Genomic DNA, 17,153 nt, shown 5'->3' on the forward strand with positions numbered 1-17,153 from the left:
CTACCTCATGTGGTACCATCTTTTCCTTTTATCTAACATATGCACATCTTTTGGTTTTGGCATGTATACAACCAATGTGCGTTTAATCAGTTTCTGTGCACTTAAGAATAAAATTTGTAACCAAAGTGGAGAACACACCAACAAAAAATTTCCTTCTCTTAACTACCATCGGAAGCAACTGGTCAGAAAAACCTTAGAGAATTCCAAGCAAATGTTCAAAACTCTAAACGCCAACCAGATGTTATGTTAAGCAAAACACAAGCCCAGATTCCATGACTTCGCACACAGTCTGACACAGTATTTGTGTTACAGATACTTAGAACATATTCATGAGGCCAAGTGGTAACGCAGTCTACTGTTTTTAATTAAACTTGCATAATGCAGATCATCTTAAATTTCAATTGAAAATCATGAAAAAGACTGTTCTGTTCTATTGAAACCGCTCAATTCATGCACGTTATTTCAAATTTATTCTGAACAAATCTGTGACTTCTAAAGCGATTTTGAATTAACAGCCGTGTATTTCATTAAAACAAATCTGCAAATTAGCTATCTTAATTTGAAATGAATGGAAAACTCCGTAAGTGCAGTTGGATGTACCTGCCTGTTCCATGAGGAGCAAACAGTGTATCGTTCACAGGCATACAACAATGACTGGGGAAGTGTTTCTAAATGGACACATCAAACAAAACTACCTGTAACTGACAGCATATGCTCAAATGATGTATGCAACTGAATTTTCAAAATCAATGTGCAATTTCGAATTCAAGTGAAATATATTAAAAATATTCCAGTACAGTTTCTGCAAAAGAACTGTTAAGACATTCTTTAGACATCATATTTTAACTAAAATAGTGTCACACAGTCAAATGAGATAACGTGGTGGAGAGCTGGATGAACACATCAGGCCAAACAGCATCAGAGGGGCAGAAAAGCTGACGTTTCGGGTCTAGAGCATTCTTCAAAAATGGGCAAGGGGAAGGGGGTTCTGAAATAAATAGGGAGGGGGAGGCAGATAGAAGATGGATACAGCAGAGGATAGGTGGAGAGGAAACAGACAGGTCAAAGAGGCAGGGGTGGAGCCAGTAAAGATGGGTGTAGGTGGGGAGATAAGGAGGAGATAGGTCTGTCCAGGGAGGACGGACAGGTCAAGGGGGCGGGATGAGGTTAGTAGGTAGGAGATGGGGGTGGGGCTTGAGGTGGGAGGAGGAAATAAGTGAAAAGAAGGACAGGTTAGGGATGCTGGGGCAAGCTGGGCTGGTTTTGAGATGCGGTCGGGGAAGGGGACAGTTCGAAGCTTGTGAAATCCAAACTGATACCATTGGGCTCTCTGATGAAGGGTCTAGGCCCGAAACGTCAGCTTTTGTGCTCCTGAGATGCTGCTTGGCCTGCTGTGTTCATCCAACTTCACACTTTGTTATCTTGGACTCTCCAGCATCTGCAGTTCCCATTATCTCCGATACCACTGGGCTGCAGGGTTCCCAAGCAAAATATGAGTTGCTGTTCCTGCAACCTTCAGGTGGCATCATTGTGGCACTGTAGGAGGCCCAGGATGGACACGTCGTCTGAGTAGTGGGAGGGGGAGTTGAAATGATTTGTGACTGGGTGGTGCAGTTGTTTGTTGCGAACCAAGCATAGGTGTTCCACAAAGCAGTCTCAAGTCTCCGCTCGGTTTCCCCAGTGTAGAGAAAGAACAGCAGACGCAGTACACCACATTAGCAGATGTGCAGGTGAACATCTGTTTGACATGGAAGGTCTTCTTGGGGCCTGGGATGAGGATGGGTGGGGGGAGTGTAGGGGCAGGTATAGCACTTCCTGAGGATGCAGTCAAATGCAGTGTACATGTACTATTATGGATTTATAAAGTGATACTCCTTCCTGCTAGTAAGACCATAAGACTTAGGAGCAGAAATAGACCACTCAGCCCATTGAGACTGTTCTGCCATTCAATGAGATAATGGCTAATGTGATAATCCTCAACTCTATTTTCCTGCCATTTCTCTATAACCCTTGAATTCCTTACTGATTACTAAATTATCTCAGTCTTAACTATTCTTAAAAACCCAGCGTTGAAAACTGTCTGCGATAAAGAATTCCACAAATTCAAAATTCTCTGAAAGAAGAAGTTCCTTCTCATCTGTCTTAAATGAGCAATCCCTATTCTGAGAGCATACCGCTGATCCAAGACTCTCCCACAATGAGAAACGATCTTTCCATATCTATCCTGTCAAATTCCCCTAAAAATCTCTTTCTTCTAAATTCCAACTGAACACAGGCCAATTCCACTCTAACTTTCCTCAGAGAATAGTCGCTCTATATCCAGAATCAACCAAATGAACCTTTTCTAGACTGCCTGAAATGCCAATATATTCTTCCTTACAAGAAGGGGCCCAAAACCATTCAAGATATTCCAGGTGTGGTTTGCACATTTTAGCAAAACCTCACAACTTTTACGCTCAATCCTCTTCGAAAGAAAGGCCAACGTTCTTATTTCTTTTCTTCTTATGTGCTGAACTTGGATGCTCGCTTTTTGTCACTTGTGCATGTGAACCCCCAAATCCACTTGTTCTGCAGTCTTTCTCTATTTGACTAATATTCAGCTCCTGTACACTTCCCGCTAAAGTGCATAACCTCACATTTGCCCACAATGTAGTTCAAATGCCAAGGTTTTGGCCACTCGTTTAATGTTTTTATTCCTCTGTAGATTCTGCACATCATGCTTGCCAGTGGCCTTCTATCTAATTTTGTATCATCTGCCAACCTGGCCAGAGAACATTCAGATTCCTCAGACATCATTCATCTACATTGCAAAAAAATCACATCCCGTAATAAACTGCAATCGATTAGTGTTTCACCACTGAGTAATTTAATTCAGATTTAAGTCAGATTTGTTGGCATTACTTCCCTCAAACTGAACAAACCAACTGACTTTTGTGTCATTTAAACAGCTGCAACATTATGCTAGTTGTATCATATTTACGGGTAAGAGCAATGGTATAGTTATTGCAGTAGGGAAGTACAATGTGTCTGATATGATATTTGTGTTATTGAGAAAAATATCTAAAGTAAAACTTTTTCTCAAACCGAACAAACATTTCTAAAATCTATTTACACTATTTGAATAACAAGTCAGCATAACATTTCCTATGCAAGCTACACCCCAAAAATTCCACCCCAATAGTCTATCACAAGTAACATGGCCAAAAAACTCCCAAGACATTGATAAATCAAACAAAATACAGCAGTACTTACTAACATTATTGTCCCTCCAGACGATGCAGTGCCATACATGGATTACAGTTGCAATATGCAACTAATATAAACAGAGAACAACTACTTTGAAAATATTCATCTGTTGCAGCAGAAATCTTCCCTGACTTACACAGTGTACACAATACCCTGGACCAAACAAACTGTTCCAGGAACAGGGCCTAGAAGTTCCAACAGTAACCAACAGTAACCAACTATAAGTCAATGTCAATTGTCCATGCCGCATGCTAAATGCACCTCAAGAATCACTGTTCAGTGTATCATCTTATTCTCATAAAACAAAGACATGTTCTAAAATTGGGCAATGTAATTTTTAAAATACTTGTGTTCCAATTATCCAGCTTCATTTGACGAACAAATGAATGACTTGCATTTATACAAGACCTTTCATAACTTCTGAATGTTCCCAAGCCAATTCAAGTGCTTTTGAAATAGAATGACTATTGCAATTTTAAAGCCAATTTATACAGAATAAAACCAGCAATGTGATAATGGTCACACCATTTGTTAAGGAATAAATAGAGGCCAGGACGCTGTGGAAAGCTCCTCTGCTTTTCTTCGCGTGTCAAGGAATCTTTCACAACAGACAGGGCCTCGGCTTCATGGCGAAATCAAATCATGTTTCATGGTGCAGCACTCCTGCAGTACTGCACAAAAACAGCGCAAAAAAAAACTCAGCTGATAAATCCTCAGAACAGAATACAAAAGCACAAGATTTTGACTGAAATATGAGGGAGCCACAGCGAACACCATAACGCCCCATACTCTTGATGTAAAGTGACCTAGCAGATTTTTAATGATATCTTGGTACAGAGTAAGAAGATTACAGTGTACCTGGGACAAGTTCTTCAATCATTCTTCCTGGAGTTAAGCAGGAGCAAGCTATTCCAGACCCAATGATGAAGTGAGATGAGATTAGGCAATAGCTTGTTAAAGTAACATCAGGGCAACAACGATCAACCAAGATAGAATTTCACATGATAGTGGGAACTGCAGATGCTGGAGAATTCCAAGATAATAAAATGTGAGGCTGGATGAACACAGCAGGCCAAGCAGCATCTCAGGAGCACAAAAGCTGACGTTTCGGGCCTAGACCCTTCATCAGAGAGGGGGATGGGGAGAGGGAACTGGAATAAATAGGGAGAGAGGGGGAGGCGGCCCGTGTTCATCCAGCCTCACATTTCATTATCGTGGATTCTCCAGCATCTGCAGTTCCCATTATCACTGATACAATTTTAACCTCACTGAGAAGCCTCTTCCAGGGATGCCTAACCTGAAGAAGTTACCCTCCTCCCTCCGGACCAACTTCAGGGAATCTCTCTCCCATTGCAACTCTCTTGTAATCTCTTCGGCCTTGAAACTGCTCGACCATGTCCTGAAGCAAACCAGGTACCACAGCCACATCACCTTCCTCACCCCAAGCCGCACCTCCATCTCCTACCTACTAACCTCATCCCACCTCCTTGACCTGTCCGTCTTCCCTGGACTGACCTATCCCCTCCCTACCTCCCCACCTATACTCTCCTCTCCACCTATCTTCTTTTCTCGCCATCTTCGGTCCGCCTCCCCCTCTCTCCCTATTTATTCCAGAACCCTCACCCCATCCCCCTCTCTGATGAAGGGTCTAGGCCCGAAACGTCAGCTTTTGTGCTCCTGAGATGCTGCTGGGCCTGCTGTGTTCATCCAGCCTCACATTTCATTATCTAGAATTTCATGTGTTGTTTGAAAGGGAGAATTTGGTTCCAAGATCAGCACCTTCAAACCTAAATTAAGGTAACTATAACATTGTGAAAACAGCATTGTCTAAAACAAACTGGATAACTAAGTTACAAGGCTACAGAGCTGATGAAGAAGGGAGGTCTTTAGATATACGGATGATTGGGAAGTCTTCTGGGAAGGTGGGATCTGTACAAGACGGATGGGTTGCACCTCAACTGAAGCAGCACCAATACCCTGGCAGGAGGTTTGCTAGAGCTCTTCAAGGGAATTTAAAATAGTGCGGTAGTTGGATGGGGCCCAGAACAACAGGCCAGTAAGTGCAGGGACTTGGGACAAAAGGAGAAATTGGAATATGCATAGAGCAGAGTAACAGCAGGCAGAGGGAAGTTGCGGGGCTCAGAGGGGCCATAACACATAGGAGTGGAAGTGAGGCCATTCGGCCCATTAAGTCCACTTTGCCACTTAAATCATGGCTGATGGGCATTTCAACTCCACTTCCCTGCACTCTCCCTGTAGCCCTTGATTCCTTGTGAAATCAAGAATTTATCAATCTCTGCCCTGAAGGCATCTAACATCCCAGCCTCCATTGCACTCCGGGGCAATGAATTCCACAAGCCCACCACTCTCTGGCTGAAGAAATGTCATCTCATTTCCATTTTAAATTTACCCCCTCTAATTCTAAGGCTGTGCCCACGGGTCCTAGTCTCCCTGCCTAATGGAAACAAATTCCCAGCGTCCACCCTTTCTAAGGCATAGGGGCTTCGAAGGGGCTGGAGGTCTTCAATGCTAAAAGTATGACAGGTAAGACAAATGAAGCAAGAGCATGGATTACTGTATGGAATTATGATGTTCTTGCCATTAAGGAGACATGGTTAACAGAGGAACAGGTCTGGCAGCTTATCATTCCTGTATATCGCTATTTCAGAAGGGACAGATAGAGAAACAAAAGGGGTGGGGGAGTTGCACTGCTGATTAGGAATCACATCACAACTGTGTTGAGGGAGGACACATCAGAGGAATCTTGCAGTGAGGCATTATTGGTGGAGCTCAGTAATAGGAAAGGCAAAATCACAATGTTAGGAGTTTTCCACAGACCTCCCAAAAACCCACATGAGACAGAGGAGCAGATGTCTAGTCAGATACTAGAAAGGTGTGGAAAAAAAGCAGGGTAGTTGTAGTGGGTGACGTCAGATTTCCTCTTATTGACTGGGGCTCCCTTACAGCCAGAGGCTCAGATGGACAGCAATTTGTTAGATGTGTCTGGGAGAGCTTTTTGAAACTGTATGTTAACAAACCAAACAGAAAGGAGGCCATACTACAGTTGGTATTAGGGAATGAGCCAGGACAGGTGATCAATGTTTTAACAGGAGAGCATTTTGGGTTTAGTGATCATAACTCCATCAGATTTCAAGTAGTCATGGACGAGAACAACAGTGGCCCTCAGGTGAGGGTGTTTAATTGGCCAAGAGCAAATTATACCCAAATTAGACAGGAACTGGAGAACGTGGATTGGGAGCAGTTATTTGAGGGAAAATCTACATGTGGCACTTGGAGGCTTTTAAAGACCAATTGACGAATGCACATGCATGCCCCTCCAAAACTGATGGATAGGAATGGCAGGTTCCAGAAACCACAGATGACAAGGGAAATTGTTACTTCATTTCCTTGGTCAAAAGGAAAAAGGAAGCAAATGATAGCTCTAGGCAGCTACAAACTGACAAAGCCTCTGAGGAGTACAGAGTAATAAGGAAGGAATTTAAACACAGTATGAGGAAGGCTAAAAGGGGCCATGAAATGTCTTTAGCAAACAGGGTTAAGGGGAATCCCAAGCCTTTTTATGCATATATTAGAAGAGGGCAGCAAGGGAAATAGTAAGCCCCCCTCAAGATCAAAGAAGGGAAGTTATGTGCGGAGCTACATGAAGTGGAAGAGATCGTTAATAAGTACTGGTGTGTTGGTTTTCATTAAGAAGGACATGACTGATGTTGAGGTCAGGAATGAGTGTGTGAATACTTGAGAGACTGTCAATATATTAAAGGAGGAAGTTTTGGGTATCCTAAATTCATTAAAGTAGACAGGTCTCCAGAGCCAGATGGGATCTATCCCAGGTTACTACAAGAGACAAGGGAAGAAATGGCTGGAGCATTCGCAGATATCCTCACATCCTCCTTGACCACAGATGAAGTTCAAGAGGACTGGAGATTAGCCAGTGTTGTTCCCTTGTTTAAGAAAGGAAGCAAAGATAATCCAGGAAATTATAGGCTGGTGGATCTGACATCTGTGGTGGGTAAGCTCTTGGAGAAGATACTGAGGTGCAGGAAATATGCACATTTGGAAGAAAATGGACTATTTAGTGACAGGCAGCATTGTTTCATGTGGGGAAGATCATATCTCACCAACCTGATCGAATTTTTTGAAGATGATTGATGAGGGAAGAGTGGTGGATGTCGTTTACATTGACTTTAGTAAGGCATTTGATAAAGTCTCACCTGGCAGATTGGTACAAAAACTAAAATTACATGGGATTCGGGCTGGGCTGGCTTGATGGATACAAAACTGGCTTAGTTGTAGAAAACAGAGGATAGCGGTGGAAGGCCATTTTTCAGAATGGAGACCAATAACTAGTGGTGCTTCACAGGCATCAATCTTAGGTCCTCTGTTGTTTGTAGTATATATAAATGATCTGGAGGAAAATATGAGTGGCCTGATTTGTAAGTTTGCAGATGTCCTGAACATTGGTAGAGCTGCTGAAAATGCTGACAATTGTAAAAGGACACGACAGGATATAGATAGAATGTCAACTTGGGCACAGAAATGGCAGATGGAGTTTAATCCAGACAAATGAGAGGTGATCAGAGATAATGGGAACTGCAGATGCTGGAGAATCCAAGATAACAAAATGTGGGGCTGGATGAACACAGCAGGCCCAGCAGCATCTTAGGAGCACAAAAGCTGATGTTTCGGGCCTAGACCCTTCATCAGAAAAGGGGGATGGGGAGAGGATTCTGAAATAAATAGAGAGAGAGGGAGAGGCAGACTGAAGATGCATAGAGGAGAAGATAGGTGGAGAGGACAGTATGGGTGGGGAGGTAGGGAGGAGATAGGTCTGTCCGGGGAGGACGGGTAGGTCAAGGGGACGGGAAGAGGTTAGTAGGTAGGAAATGGAGGTGCGGCTTGAGGCCCGAGGAGGGGATAGGTGAGAGGAAGAATCCTCACCCTCAACAACATCTCTTTCGATTCCTGCCACTTCCTACAGACTAAGGGGTTGGCCATGGGCACCCACATGGGCCCAAACTATGCCTGCCTCTTTGTAGGTTATGTGGAACAGACCCTCTCTTGGACCTACACTGGCCCCAAACCCCAGCTCTTACTCCGTTACATTGATGACTGTATCGGCACTGCCTCATGCTCCCAAGAGGAGCTCGAACAGTTCATCCATTTCACCAACAACTTCCACCCCAACCTCAAGTTCACCTGGACCATCTCCAACACATCCCTTACCTTCCTGGACCTTTCTGTCTCCATCACAGACAACCACCTACAAACCAATGTCCATTTCAAGCCCACCAAATTGCACAGCTACCTGGAATACACCTCCTCCCACCCACCTTCCTGCAAAAATTCCATCCCTTATTCCCAATTCCTTCACCTCTGCCGCATCTGCTCCCAGAATGAGGCATTCCACTCCCACACATCCCAGATGTCCTCGTTCTTCAAGGGCTGCAAACATCGCCCCCCGCAGTGGTCGAGAACGCCCTCGACCGTGTCTCCCCCATTTCCCGCACCTCATCCCTCACACCCCGCACTCGCAATAACCGCCCAAAGTGAATCCCCCTAGTCCTCACATACCACCCCACCAACCTCCGGATACAACGCATCATCCTCCGACACTTCCGCCATCTACAATCCGACCCCACCACCAATGACATTTTTCCCTCCCCACCCTTGTCTGCCTTCCGGAGAGACCACTCTCTCCGCGACTCCCTTGTCCGCTCCACGCCCCCATCCAACCCCACCACACCCGGCACTTTCCGAGCAACCGCAGGAAGTGCTACACCTGCCCCCACACCTCCACCCTCACCCCCATCCCAGGCCCCAAGATGACTTTCCACATCAAGCAGATGTTCACCTGCACATCCGCCAATGTGGTATACTGCATCCGCTGTACACGGTGTGGCTTCCTTTACATTGGGGAAACCAAGCGGAGGCTTGGGGACCGCTTTGCAGAACATCTACACTCGGTTCACAGTAAACAACTGCACCTCCCAGTCACGAACCATTTCTACTCCCCCTACCTTTCATTAGACGACATGTCCATCCTGGGCATCCTGCAATGCTGTAATGATGCCACCCGTAGGTTACAGGAACAGCAACTCACATTCCGCTTGGGAACCCTGTAGCCCAACGGTATCAATGTTAATTTCACCAGCTTCAAAATCTCCCCTCCCCTCACTGCATCCCAAAACCAGCCCAGCTCGTCCCAGCCTGCCTAACCCGAGGTGATGCATTTTGGAGGATCAAATTTAGGTTTGAATTACAGTTAATGGCAGAACTCTTAGGAACATTAACATACAGATGGATCTGGGCGTGCAGATCCACAGCTCCGTAAAAGTGACAACACAGGTGGCCAAATTGATTAAGAAGGCATATGATATTCTTACCTTCATCGCCTGGGGTGTGGAGTACAAGACCTGTCCCCATCTTCTCTCCCACCTATCCACCCCACCCTTCCCACTGATCAATCACCACCACTCTTCACCTGCATCCACCTATCATCATTCCACCCACCTTCCCATCACCCCAACCCTCCTCCCTCTATTTATTTGCCAGCTTCCTTCCCCTGCCCTAGTTCTGAAGAAGGGTCCTGCCCAGAAATGTCAACTTTCCTGCTCCTCTGATGCTGCCTGACCTGCTGTGCTCCTCCTGCTCCCCACCATATCGACTCTGACTCCAGCATTTGCAGTTCTTGCTATCTGTGAGCAGCAATATAAAACCCTTGCTGGGCCGCAGTTGGAGTATCGCATGCAGTTTTGGTTGCCGCATTACCAGGCGGACGTGGAAGCTTTAGAAAGTGTGCAGAGAAGGTTCACCAGGATTTTGCCCAATCTTGAAGGCATTGGCCATAAGGAAAGACTAGGATTATTTTCACTGCAGAGATGGCAGCTGATAGAGGTCTACAAAATTGAGAGGCATAGATAGGGTGGATAATCAGAGGCTTTTTGCCAGGGTTGAATTTCAGTTATAAGGGGGCACTGGTTCAAGGTGAGAAGGCAAAAGTGTTTCCTGCAAAGCGGTAGGAGCCTGGAAAGCACTGCCATATAAAGGTAGTGGAAGCAGGCATGTTGGCAACATTTAACAGACATCTGGATAGTTACAGGAATAGGAAGAGAATAGAGGGAGACGGGCAGAAGGTTGGTTTGTTTAATTTAGTTAGGGCACGATGACCAGCACAGGCTGGAGGGCCAAAAGGCCTGTTCCTGTGCCCTACTTCTCTTTCGCTCTTTCATGGGACAAGGGAAATATAGTGGCTGACATTTTAAGATAACATTTAACAGCTCTCAGACAATCGTAACACCCCAATCATAAAGAAAGACTCAGAGGATGCATCATCCTTACCTAAATATGCAAATTAACAGTTGTCACAAAATGAAAGGGTTACTGTACAATTCTCTTCGATAGGTGACAAGTTTGGACAGATTGTAAGGACCAGCAAAAAAATGACAAAGTTAAAAAATGAAAGTAAGCTAGCTAACAGTAGTAAAGGCACTTGAATAGTGAAAGATAAACAAGAGGAGGAATGTAAAACAATCAACACCATAATGGAAATGCAGGAAAACTATAAAACCTGAAGGCTAACAGGTCCCTGGGACCAGATGGCCTGCATTCTAGGATCTTAAAAGAAGTAACTGCAAAGCATTGATTATAATTTTTCAAAATGAAAAACTCTGGAAGGGTCTCAGCGTATTGGAAAAATAGCTCATGTAACACCATTCAAAAAAGGAGGGTGACAGAAAACTGGAAACTTTAGGTCACTAAGCCTAATACTGGCACAAAGTAATTGCTCAAATCTATTATTAAGGGGATTACAGCAGGATACTTTGAAAATTACATGAAGGCAGAATCAACATGGTTTTGTGGAAGGGCAACCACGTTTAACCATATTATTAAATATTTTAAGGAAGAAACAAGCAAATCGGATAAAGGGTAACCTGTGGATGTGGTGGACTTGGATGTCCAAAAGACGCACCATAAAGTGACACATCAAAGGGTACTACATAAACTTAATAAGAGTTAAGATATTAACATGGATTAGGAGTTACTTACCTAGTTTATAGGAAGCAGAACAGAGGAATTTATGGGACTATTTAGTTTGGCAGCTGCAACTGATGGAATGCCACAAGACAAGGCACTGGGTCCTCACCTATCAACAATTTCTTTCAATGGCTGGCAATCAAACATATGACTGTGAAATTTGCCAAAGATAGGGGAGAAATCAAGTTGAAAAAAAGAGATAGAGAGTTTGCACAGGGATATAAACAGGTTAAATCAGTAGGTAAAGATTCAGCAGATGCAGTATATTATGGGAAATTGCGCATTCATCCTGGAATAGAAAAGAAATACGTTATTTAAGCAGAGAGAGATTTCAAAACTGTGGCACAGAGTTATCTGGAATTGCTCATTTAGAAATCACAGGAAGTCAATTTACAGGTGCAGAACGTGAATAGGAAGTCAAATGAAATGTTAGTATTTATTTTTAAGGGAAATGGAATATAAAGGAAGGGCAGTTTGACTGTAGCTATACAGAGCCTGCTGGAATATCTGAAGTATGTGAGCAATTTTGGTCTTCTCATTTTAAAAGGATAGAATTGTGTCTCAAGCATTTCAGAGAAGGTTTATTTGAATTATTCCCATGATGAAGGGCTGATCTCATGAAGAAAGGTTAACGTTAATTCATTGGGCTTTAGAAAAATGCATGATGTTCCTACTGAAAAACGACCATGAAGGGTCTAGGCCCGAAACGTCAGCTTTTGTGCTCCTGAGATGCTGCTTCGCCTGCTGTGTTCATCCAGCCTCACATTGTATTATCATGAAGAAACTTGGCAGGGTGAATACAGAAGGGATGTTACCGTCTGTCTGACAGACTAAGACTGGAGGACACTTTAAAAAGCTGTTTTTGAAGAGGAAACAAGGAGAAATTTCTTCTCTCATGTAGCAAGGGGGAAAGAGATAGCAAAGTGGAGGTGAAACCATGACCAGATCAACCATGGTCTCACTGAATGGCAGAACAGACTCTTCAGGTGAATGAATATTCCTATATCCAGCTAAGCAGTTGTGTCACCCAATAAAAGCATCTCATTCACGTATCCATCCTACAATCTGGTTTTAAAGGAGATCGAATGAAATCTGGGAGCAAGGAACTAATTTCCCTGAAATAGATAAGAACATAGAAAACAAGGTACGTATACAAAAAAGCTTACAGCCTTAACAAACACATCATGAACTAATACATATTTCATAAAAATGTCAACCACACAAAATGAATGAATAAGTTATCCCCAAAAAAAACAAAGTTATTTGTTTTGAAAGCCACTGACGTTTAATACTGTAAGACTTATTCTGATGGACGACAAGAATTAGTAGATCCTTTAACTGGGACACGTCATACATGTAGTTTGACAGGCCCACATTATTCAGTATAACATAACATTTTTGGATGTATCACGTTCAATTTTTGTATGAAACCTCAAAGCATTTGTTTAACTTTGGCAGGAGAACAACATGTATGTTGCAACCGAATGTTGTCAGTTTCAATAAGTAGCCATTGGTGTTTGAAAAGAAAGATCTTCAGGAAAGTTACACATCTAAAACCCACTTTATAAATGAGCGATGTCGAATTCACACGTTGACTATAACTCTCACTTCCATTGTCCAGAGACTCACCTTTTCTTTCTTTGATTCATTACTTCGTCCCTGATCCAACGCAGGTTTAACTTTATTTCCCTCAGTTTGTTCATCTCGCACATGCTGTTTGGAAGCTTTCTTTTTGTTCCTGATATACATTCCAGATTTCTTCATTGCTCAGTTTATGTCCAAATTCACACACATGTAGCAACTGTAATTTCAACCAAACTTAACAAGAATCTGTCAGACCTCGTCCCCGAAGAAAAGGAGAGTGGCTGGGTCTATTCTCCTCACCGCAGCTGACGGAGAAACAACATCCTTGGAAGGATGAACCACATTGACTGGTTTCTTGTTTTCGTATCTAATTGAGAAATAAAAGGAAGGGATCTTTGGGCGATGGATCGAGAAGTGGTGGACGGAGGAGGATGCGACTCCGCCTTCAGCCAAGCATTTTCACCGAGTTCGAGGGCTAGGAGCTGCTCTCACGGGAACAAAGCGGGGGCTGAGGGAGCAGCGGCCATTCACTCACAAGCTGCTGCTGCTGCTGCTGCCGCCGCCGCCGCCGCTGTTAAAACTCGGCCTGGAAGTGGCTCTGGCTCCGGGATCACACACACCGTCACCGTCCGCTCCCACCGATCAGGAGCCGCCTCCCGCCGCTGCCAGCACCAACCCCCTCCACTCTCAGCATGGCCGCCCTGAGCGCCCACACCACGGAACGTTATCGTGTCCCACATCAGCCGCGGCTCCCGCATAGGGGAGAGCACATGCTTTCTTTTTGGTGGTGGGGGGAAGAGGGTGTGGTGGGATAAATAAAATTATTTGTTATGGTTTATTCTCCTTTAACAGAACTCACTTCCGGTTGACTAGGCACTTGAACTTTCAGCCGGAAGTAGATGCTGTGCTTTCCCACAGGGAACATGCGGGTGATGAGAGGTTGGAATATAAACGTTTTGTTCGATACGATTTAATGGTCTCCTTCGTTCAGATTCATTTATCAACAAACGGATCGTTCAGCGTTGGAGGTGTATGCTCTCTGCTACAACCGGACTGTATTTCCCCTGATGTGATAGTGGGAACTGCAGATGCTGGAGAGTCCAAGATAATAAAATGAGAGGCTGGATGAACACAGCAGGCCCAGCAGCATCTCAGGAGCACAAAAGCTGATGTTTCGGGCCTAGACCCTTCATCAGAGAGGGGGATGGGGAGAGGGAACTGGAATAAATAGGGAGAGAGGGGAAGGTGGACTGAAGATGGAGAAAAGAAGATAGGTGGGGAGGGGATAGGTCAGTCCGGGGAAGACGGACAGGTCAAGGAGGTGGGTTGAGGTTAGTAGGTAGGAGATGGAGGTGCGGCTTGGAGTGGGAGGAAGGGATGGGTGAGAGGAAGAACAAGTTAGGGAGGCAGAGACAGGTTGGACTGGTTTTGGGATGCTGTGGGGGGAGGGGAAGAGCTGGGCTGGTTGTGTGGTGCAGTGGGGGGAAGGGACAAACTGGGCTGGTTTTTGGATGCGGTGAGGGAAGGGGAGATTTTGAAGCTGGTGAAGTCCACATTGATACCATTGGGCTGCAGGGTTCCCAAGCGAAATATGAGTTGCTGTTCCTGCAACCTTTGGGTGGCATCATTGTGGCACTGCAGGAGGCCCATGATGGACATGTCATCTAAAGAATGGGAGGGGGAGCTGAAATGGTTCCTGACTGGGAGGTGTAGTTGTTTATTGCGAACCGAGCAGAGGTGTTCTGCAAAGCGGTCCCCAAGCCTCCGCTTGGTTTCCCCAATGTAGAGGATGCCACACCGAGTACAATGGATACAGTAATACCACATTGGCAGATGTGCAGGTGAACCTCTGCTTAATATGGAAAGTCATCTTGGGGCCTGGGATAGGGTGAGGGAGGAGGTGTGGGGGCAAGTGTAACCTTCCCCTGCAACCGCAGGAAGTGCATTTCCCCTGTTTGTGTCACTGGTACTGCTCCTGGCTTCTTGTGTTTCCAAAACCAAGTTGACCCGAATCCTGAGAGAGAGAGACTGTTAACAAGGGGTTTCCCTCTCCTCCCCCACCACCCCAAACAGCACGTCTACTTTCCGAATTACAAAACAGTGGCTAGTCAACCTTCAGCCACATCATAGGAGTTTCCCTGGGACTTTGGAGAGTTCTGTGGATGTTAGCAACAAGGAAATGCCCCCATGACACTTGGAAAGGCACCAGAAGTTGTAATGAACACGTAAAAAGAAGTTCTAAGGAACGGTCACCGGACCTGAAATGTTAACTCTGTTTTCTCCTTCAGAGATGCTGCCAGACCTGCTGAGCTTTTCCAGCAACTTTGATTTTGTTCCTGATTTATAGCATCCGCAATTCTTTGGGTTTTTACATAAAAAGTACTCAGCAAGACAGATGCCTTCCCTCCGCAATATTTCCACTATTTGTATTTTTGTTTAAGATTACCAGAATGTTTTGTTCTGATTCAGACACTATGATATACCTCTGGAGCAAGTGGGACTTAAACCTGTGTCTTAAGATTCAAAGATAGGTACAAACACCACTGTCGTAAAAGTGCTCTGTGGTATTTAGTTATTGCAACCCATATTAATCCGGACCATAATAGTTCTAAAGGCTGAGTCAATTCTCTGTAAGTGTCACAGAAATGAGCGCATGGAATTTGGGAAATTGCAAATTTGGCACAATCTATTACAATGATTATGATGTACAGGTGCTGACAGGATGTCAGTTTTATAAATCACAACTATTCTCAAGTCAATTATTTAAAAAATGCTCAAAAAGAAATAATTGGGTGAGATCCTGTACAATATGTACATGACATACCGGAAAATACCCTCTGGTTCATCCAGCCCTTCTGTCCATATCTGATGCATGCACTCTCCTCATGAAACAATGTGATGATCTGGGGAAAAAAAAATCAACATTAAGTGTGCAAACTAATAATCATATTTTAATGGGCATATTTTCAGCAGAAAGTGAGACCCTAGTTTGCATCTCAGATAATTAAATAACCTCTTCAGAATAATGAGCTACAGAAGTGTTCATCTCGTTATTATCATCGTACTAATGTAAGGATGAAAACTTCACACTGAAATCATGGCAATCAAATCAATTACAATTATCTTCCTTCAAAAAATTGATTACTGATGAAAATTTCTCTTGCATTTTGATCTTATTTCAAAATAACCACTATATTTCCATGGTTTGGTTTTTAAACATTTTAGATTTTCCATTTGCAATGAATATTTCATCTGACCCTCAGCAAGATCAATCCTTGTAAACAAACCATTGCTGTCTTATAGAAATAGTAATTGCACTCAATATCTGGATTATACGAGAAGCAATCAAGGATGCTATTGAATTAGTTCTGGGGAAAATGTTATGTAGGGGTGAATTATTGTTGAGGCATTATCTTTTGTTGATAGTGCAGTACTTGGAATTATCAACTTTCAATCATTTCATGGCCTCTGGCAGTTCTGCCGATGTTCCCCTTTCGGTTGCTGCAACTTTGGCTGTACATCTTTCAGGGTACAGAAGTATGCACATAAATTTCTGGTGAGGTCTTCACATTTTGTCATTCCATCCTTGTCTGCTGTGAGTATTCATCTTGCACTGTTGTGGGAAATGAAGATGCATTTGATCAATATTTGAAGAGGAGCAGCGAAACACTACAAGAGGTCGACATTCACTATAATGTATAAATCGGACTTACTGAGAGGGAAGGTGAGTTACTCTAAGAAAAAGATAAGATAGAAAGCAACAAACTCAGAGCAGTAACAGTCTAGCTAGTTCAACCTCAACAGTGCATTGCAAACACACAGTACCAAGAGAAACATGAATACCATCCAGTCCTTAGTCCAACACAGTCTATTGATACAGTTGCAGCAGTGTAGACTATGATAGCATCAGCATTCTTCCAAGGCATTGTTCTCTCAAAGCATTTCTGTCCAGCAATGGACACTTGAGTTTGAAGTATCCTCACTTAGGACTTTAGTTCTACTATCAGCTAGCTCAGGTGCCATTTCCAGCCATCAAAAAAATGTTTAAAAAAAAACACACTGAACCTTGCCATGATAAAGAGAGACCCACTGTCTCATTTCAGACTGTTGAAGCATGTCAGTTAAGTTTTTTGCATGATATACTGTTGTACAATTGCAGTTGAGTAGGTACATAAATTACCGTCCTTCAGCCCATTCACTAAATTCTGAAGACTTTGAATTAAGAGCTGTAGCTTTATTGAAATATTGAACTGTTTCATCTAATTAGC

General features: G+C 43.8%; 1 protein-coding gene across 7 annotated transcripts in view; it reads right to left on the reverse strand.

Moving 5' to 3' along the window:
- Positions 1-17,153, reverse strand: part of mast2 (microtubule associated serine/threonine kinase 2) — a 464,628-nt gene that overhangs the window by 425,853 nt on the left and 21,622 nt on the right. For 4 of the 7 annotated variants that reach the window (XM_059647955.1, XM_059647950.1, XM_059647954.1 and 1 more), the window contains exon 1: positions 12,931-13,439. In XM_059647955.1, coding sequence (XP_059503938.1) covers positions 12,931-13,065 — 135 coding nt within the window. In that variant the 5' untranslated portion in view covers positions 13,066-13,439. Of the gene's footprint in view, positions 1-12,930; positions 13,440-15,709; positions 15,789-17,153 lie in introns of those variants that run through there. The other 3 variants (XM_059647961.1, XM_059647949.1, XM_059647956.1) reach the window with 2 other exon arrangements.

This window comes from Stegostoma tigrinum, chromosome 8 (genome assembly GCF_030684315.1).
Source record: "Stegostoma tigrinum isolate sSteTig4 chromosome 8, sSteTig4.hap1, whole genome shotgun sequence".
NCBI classification, from domain to species: domain Eukaryota; kingdom Metazoa; phylum Chordata; class Chondrichthyes; order Orectolobiformes; family Stegostomatidae; genus Stegostoma; species Stegostoma tigrinum.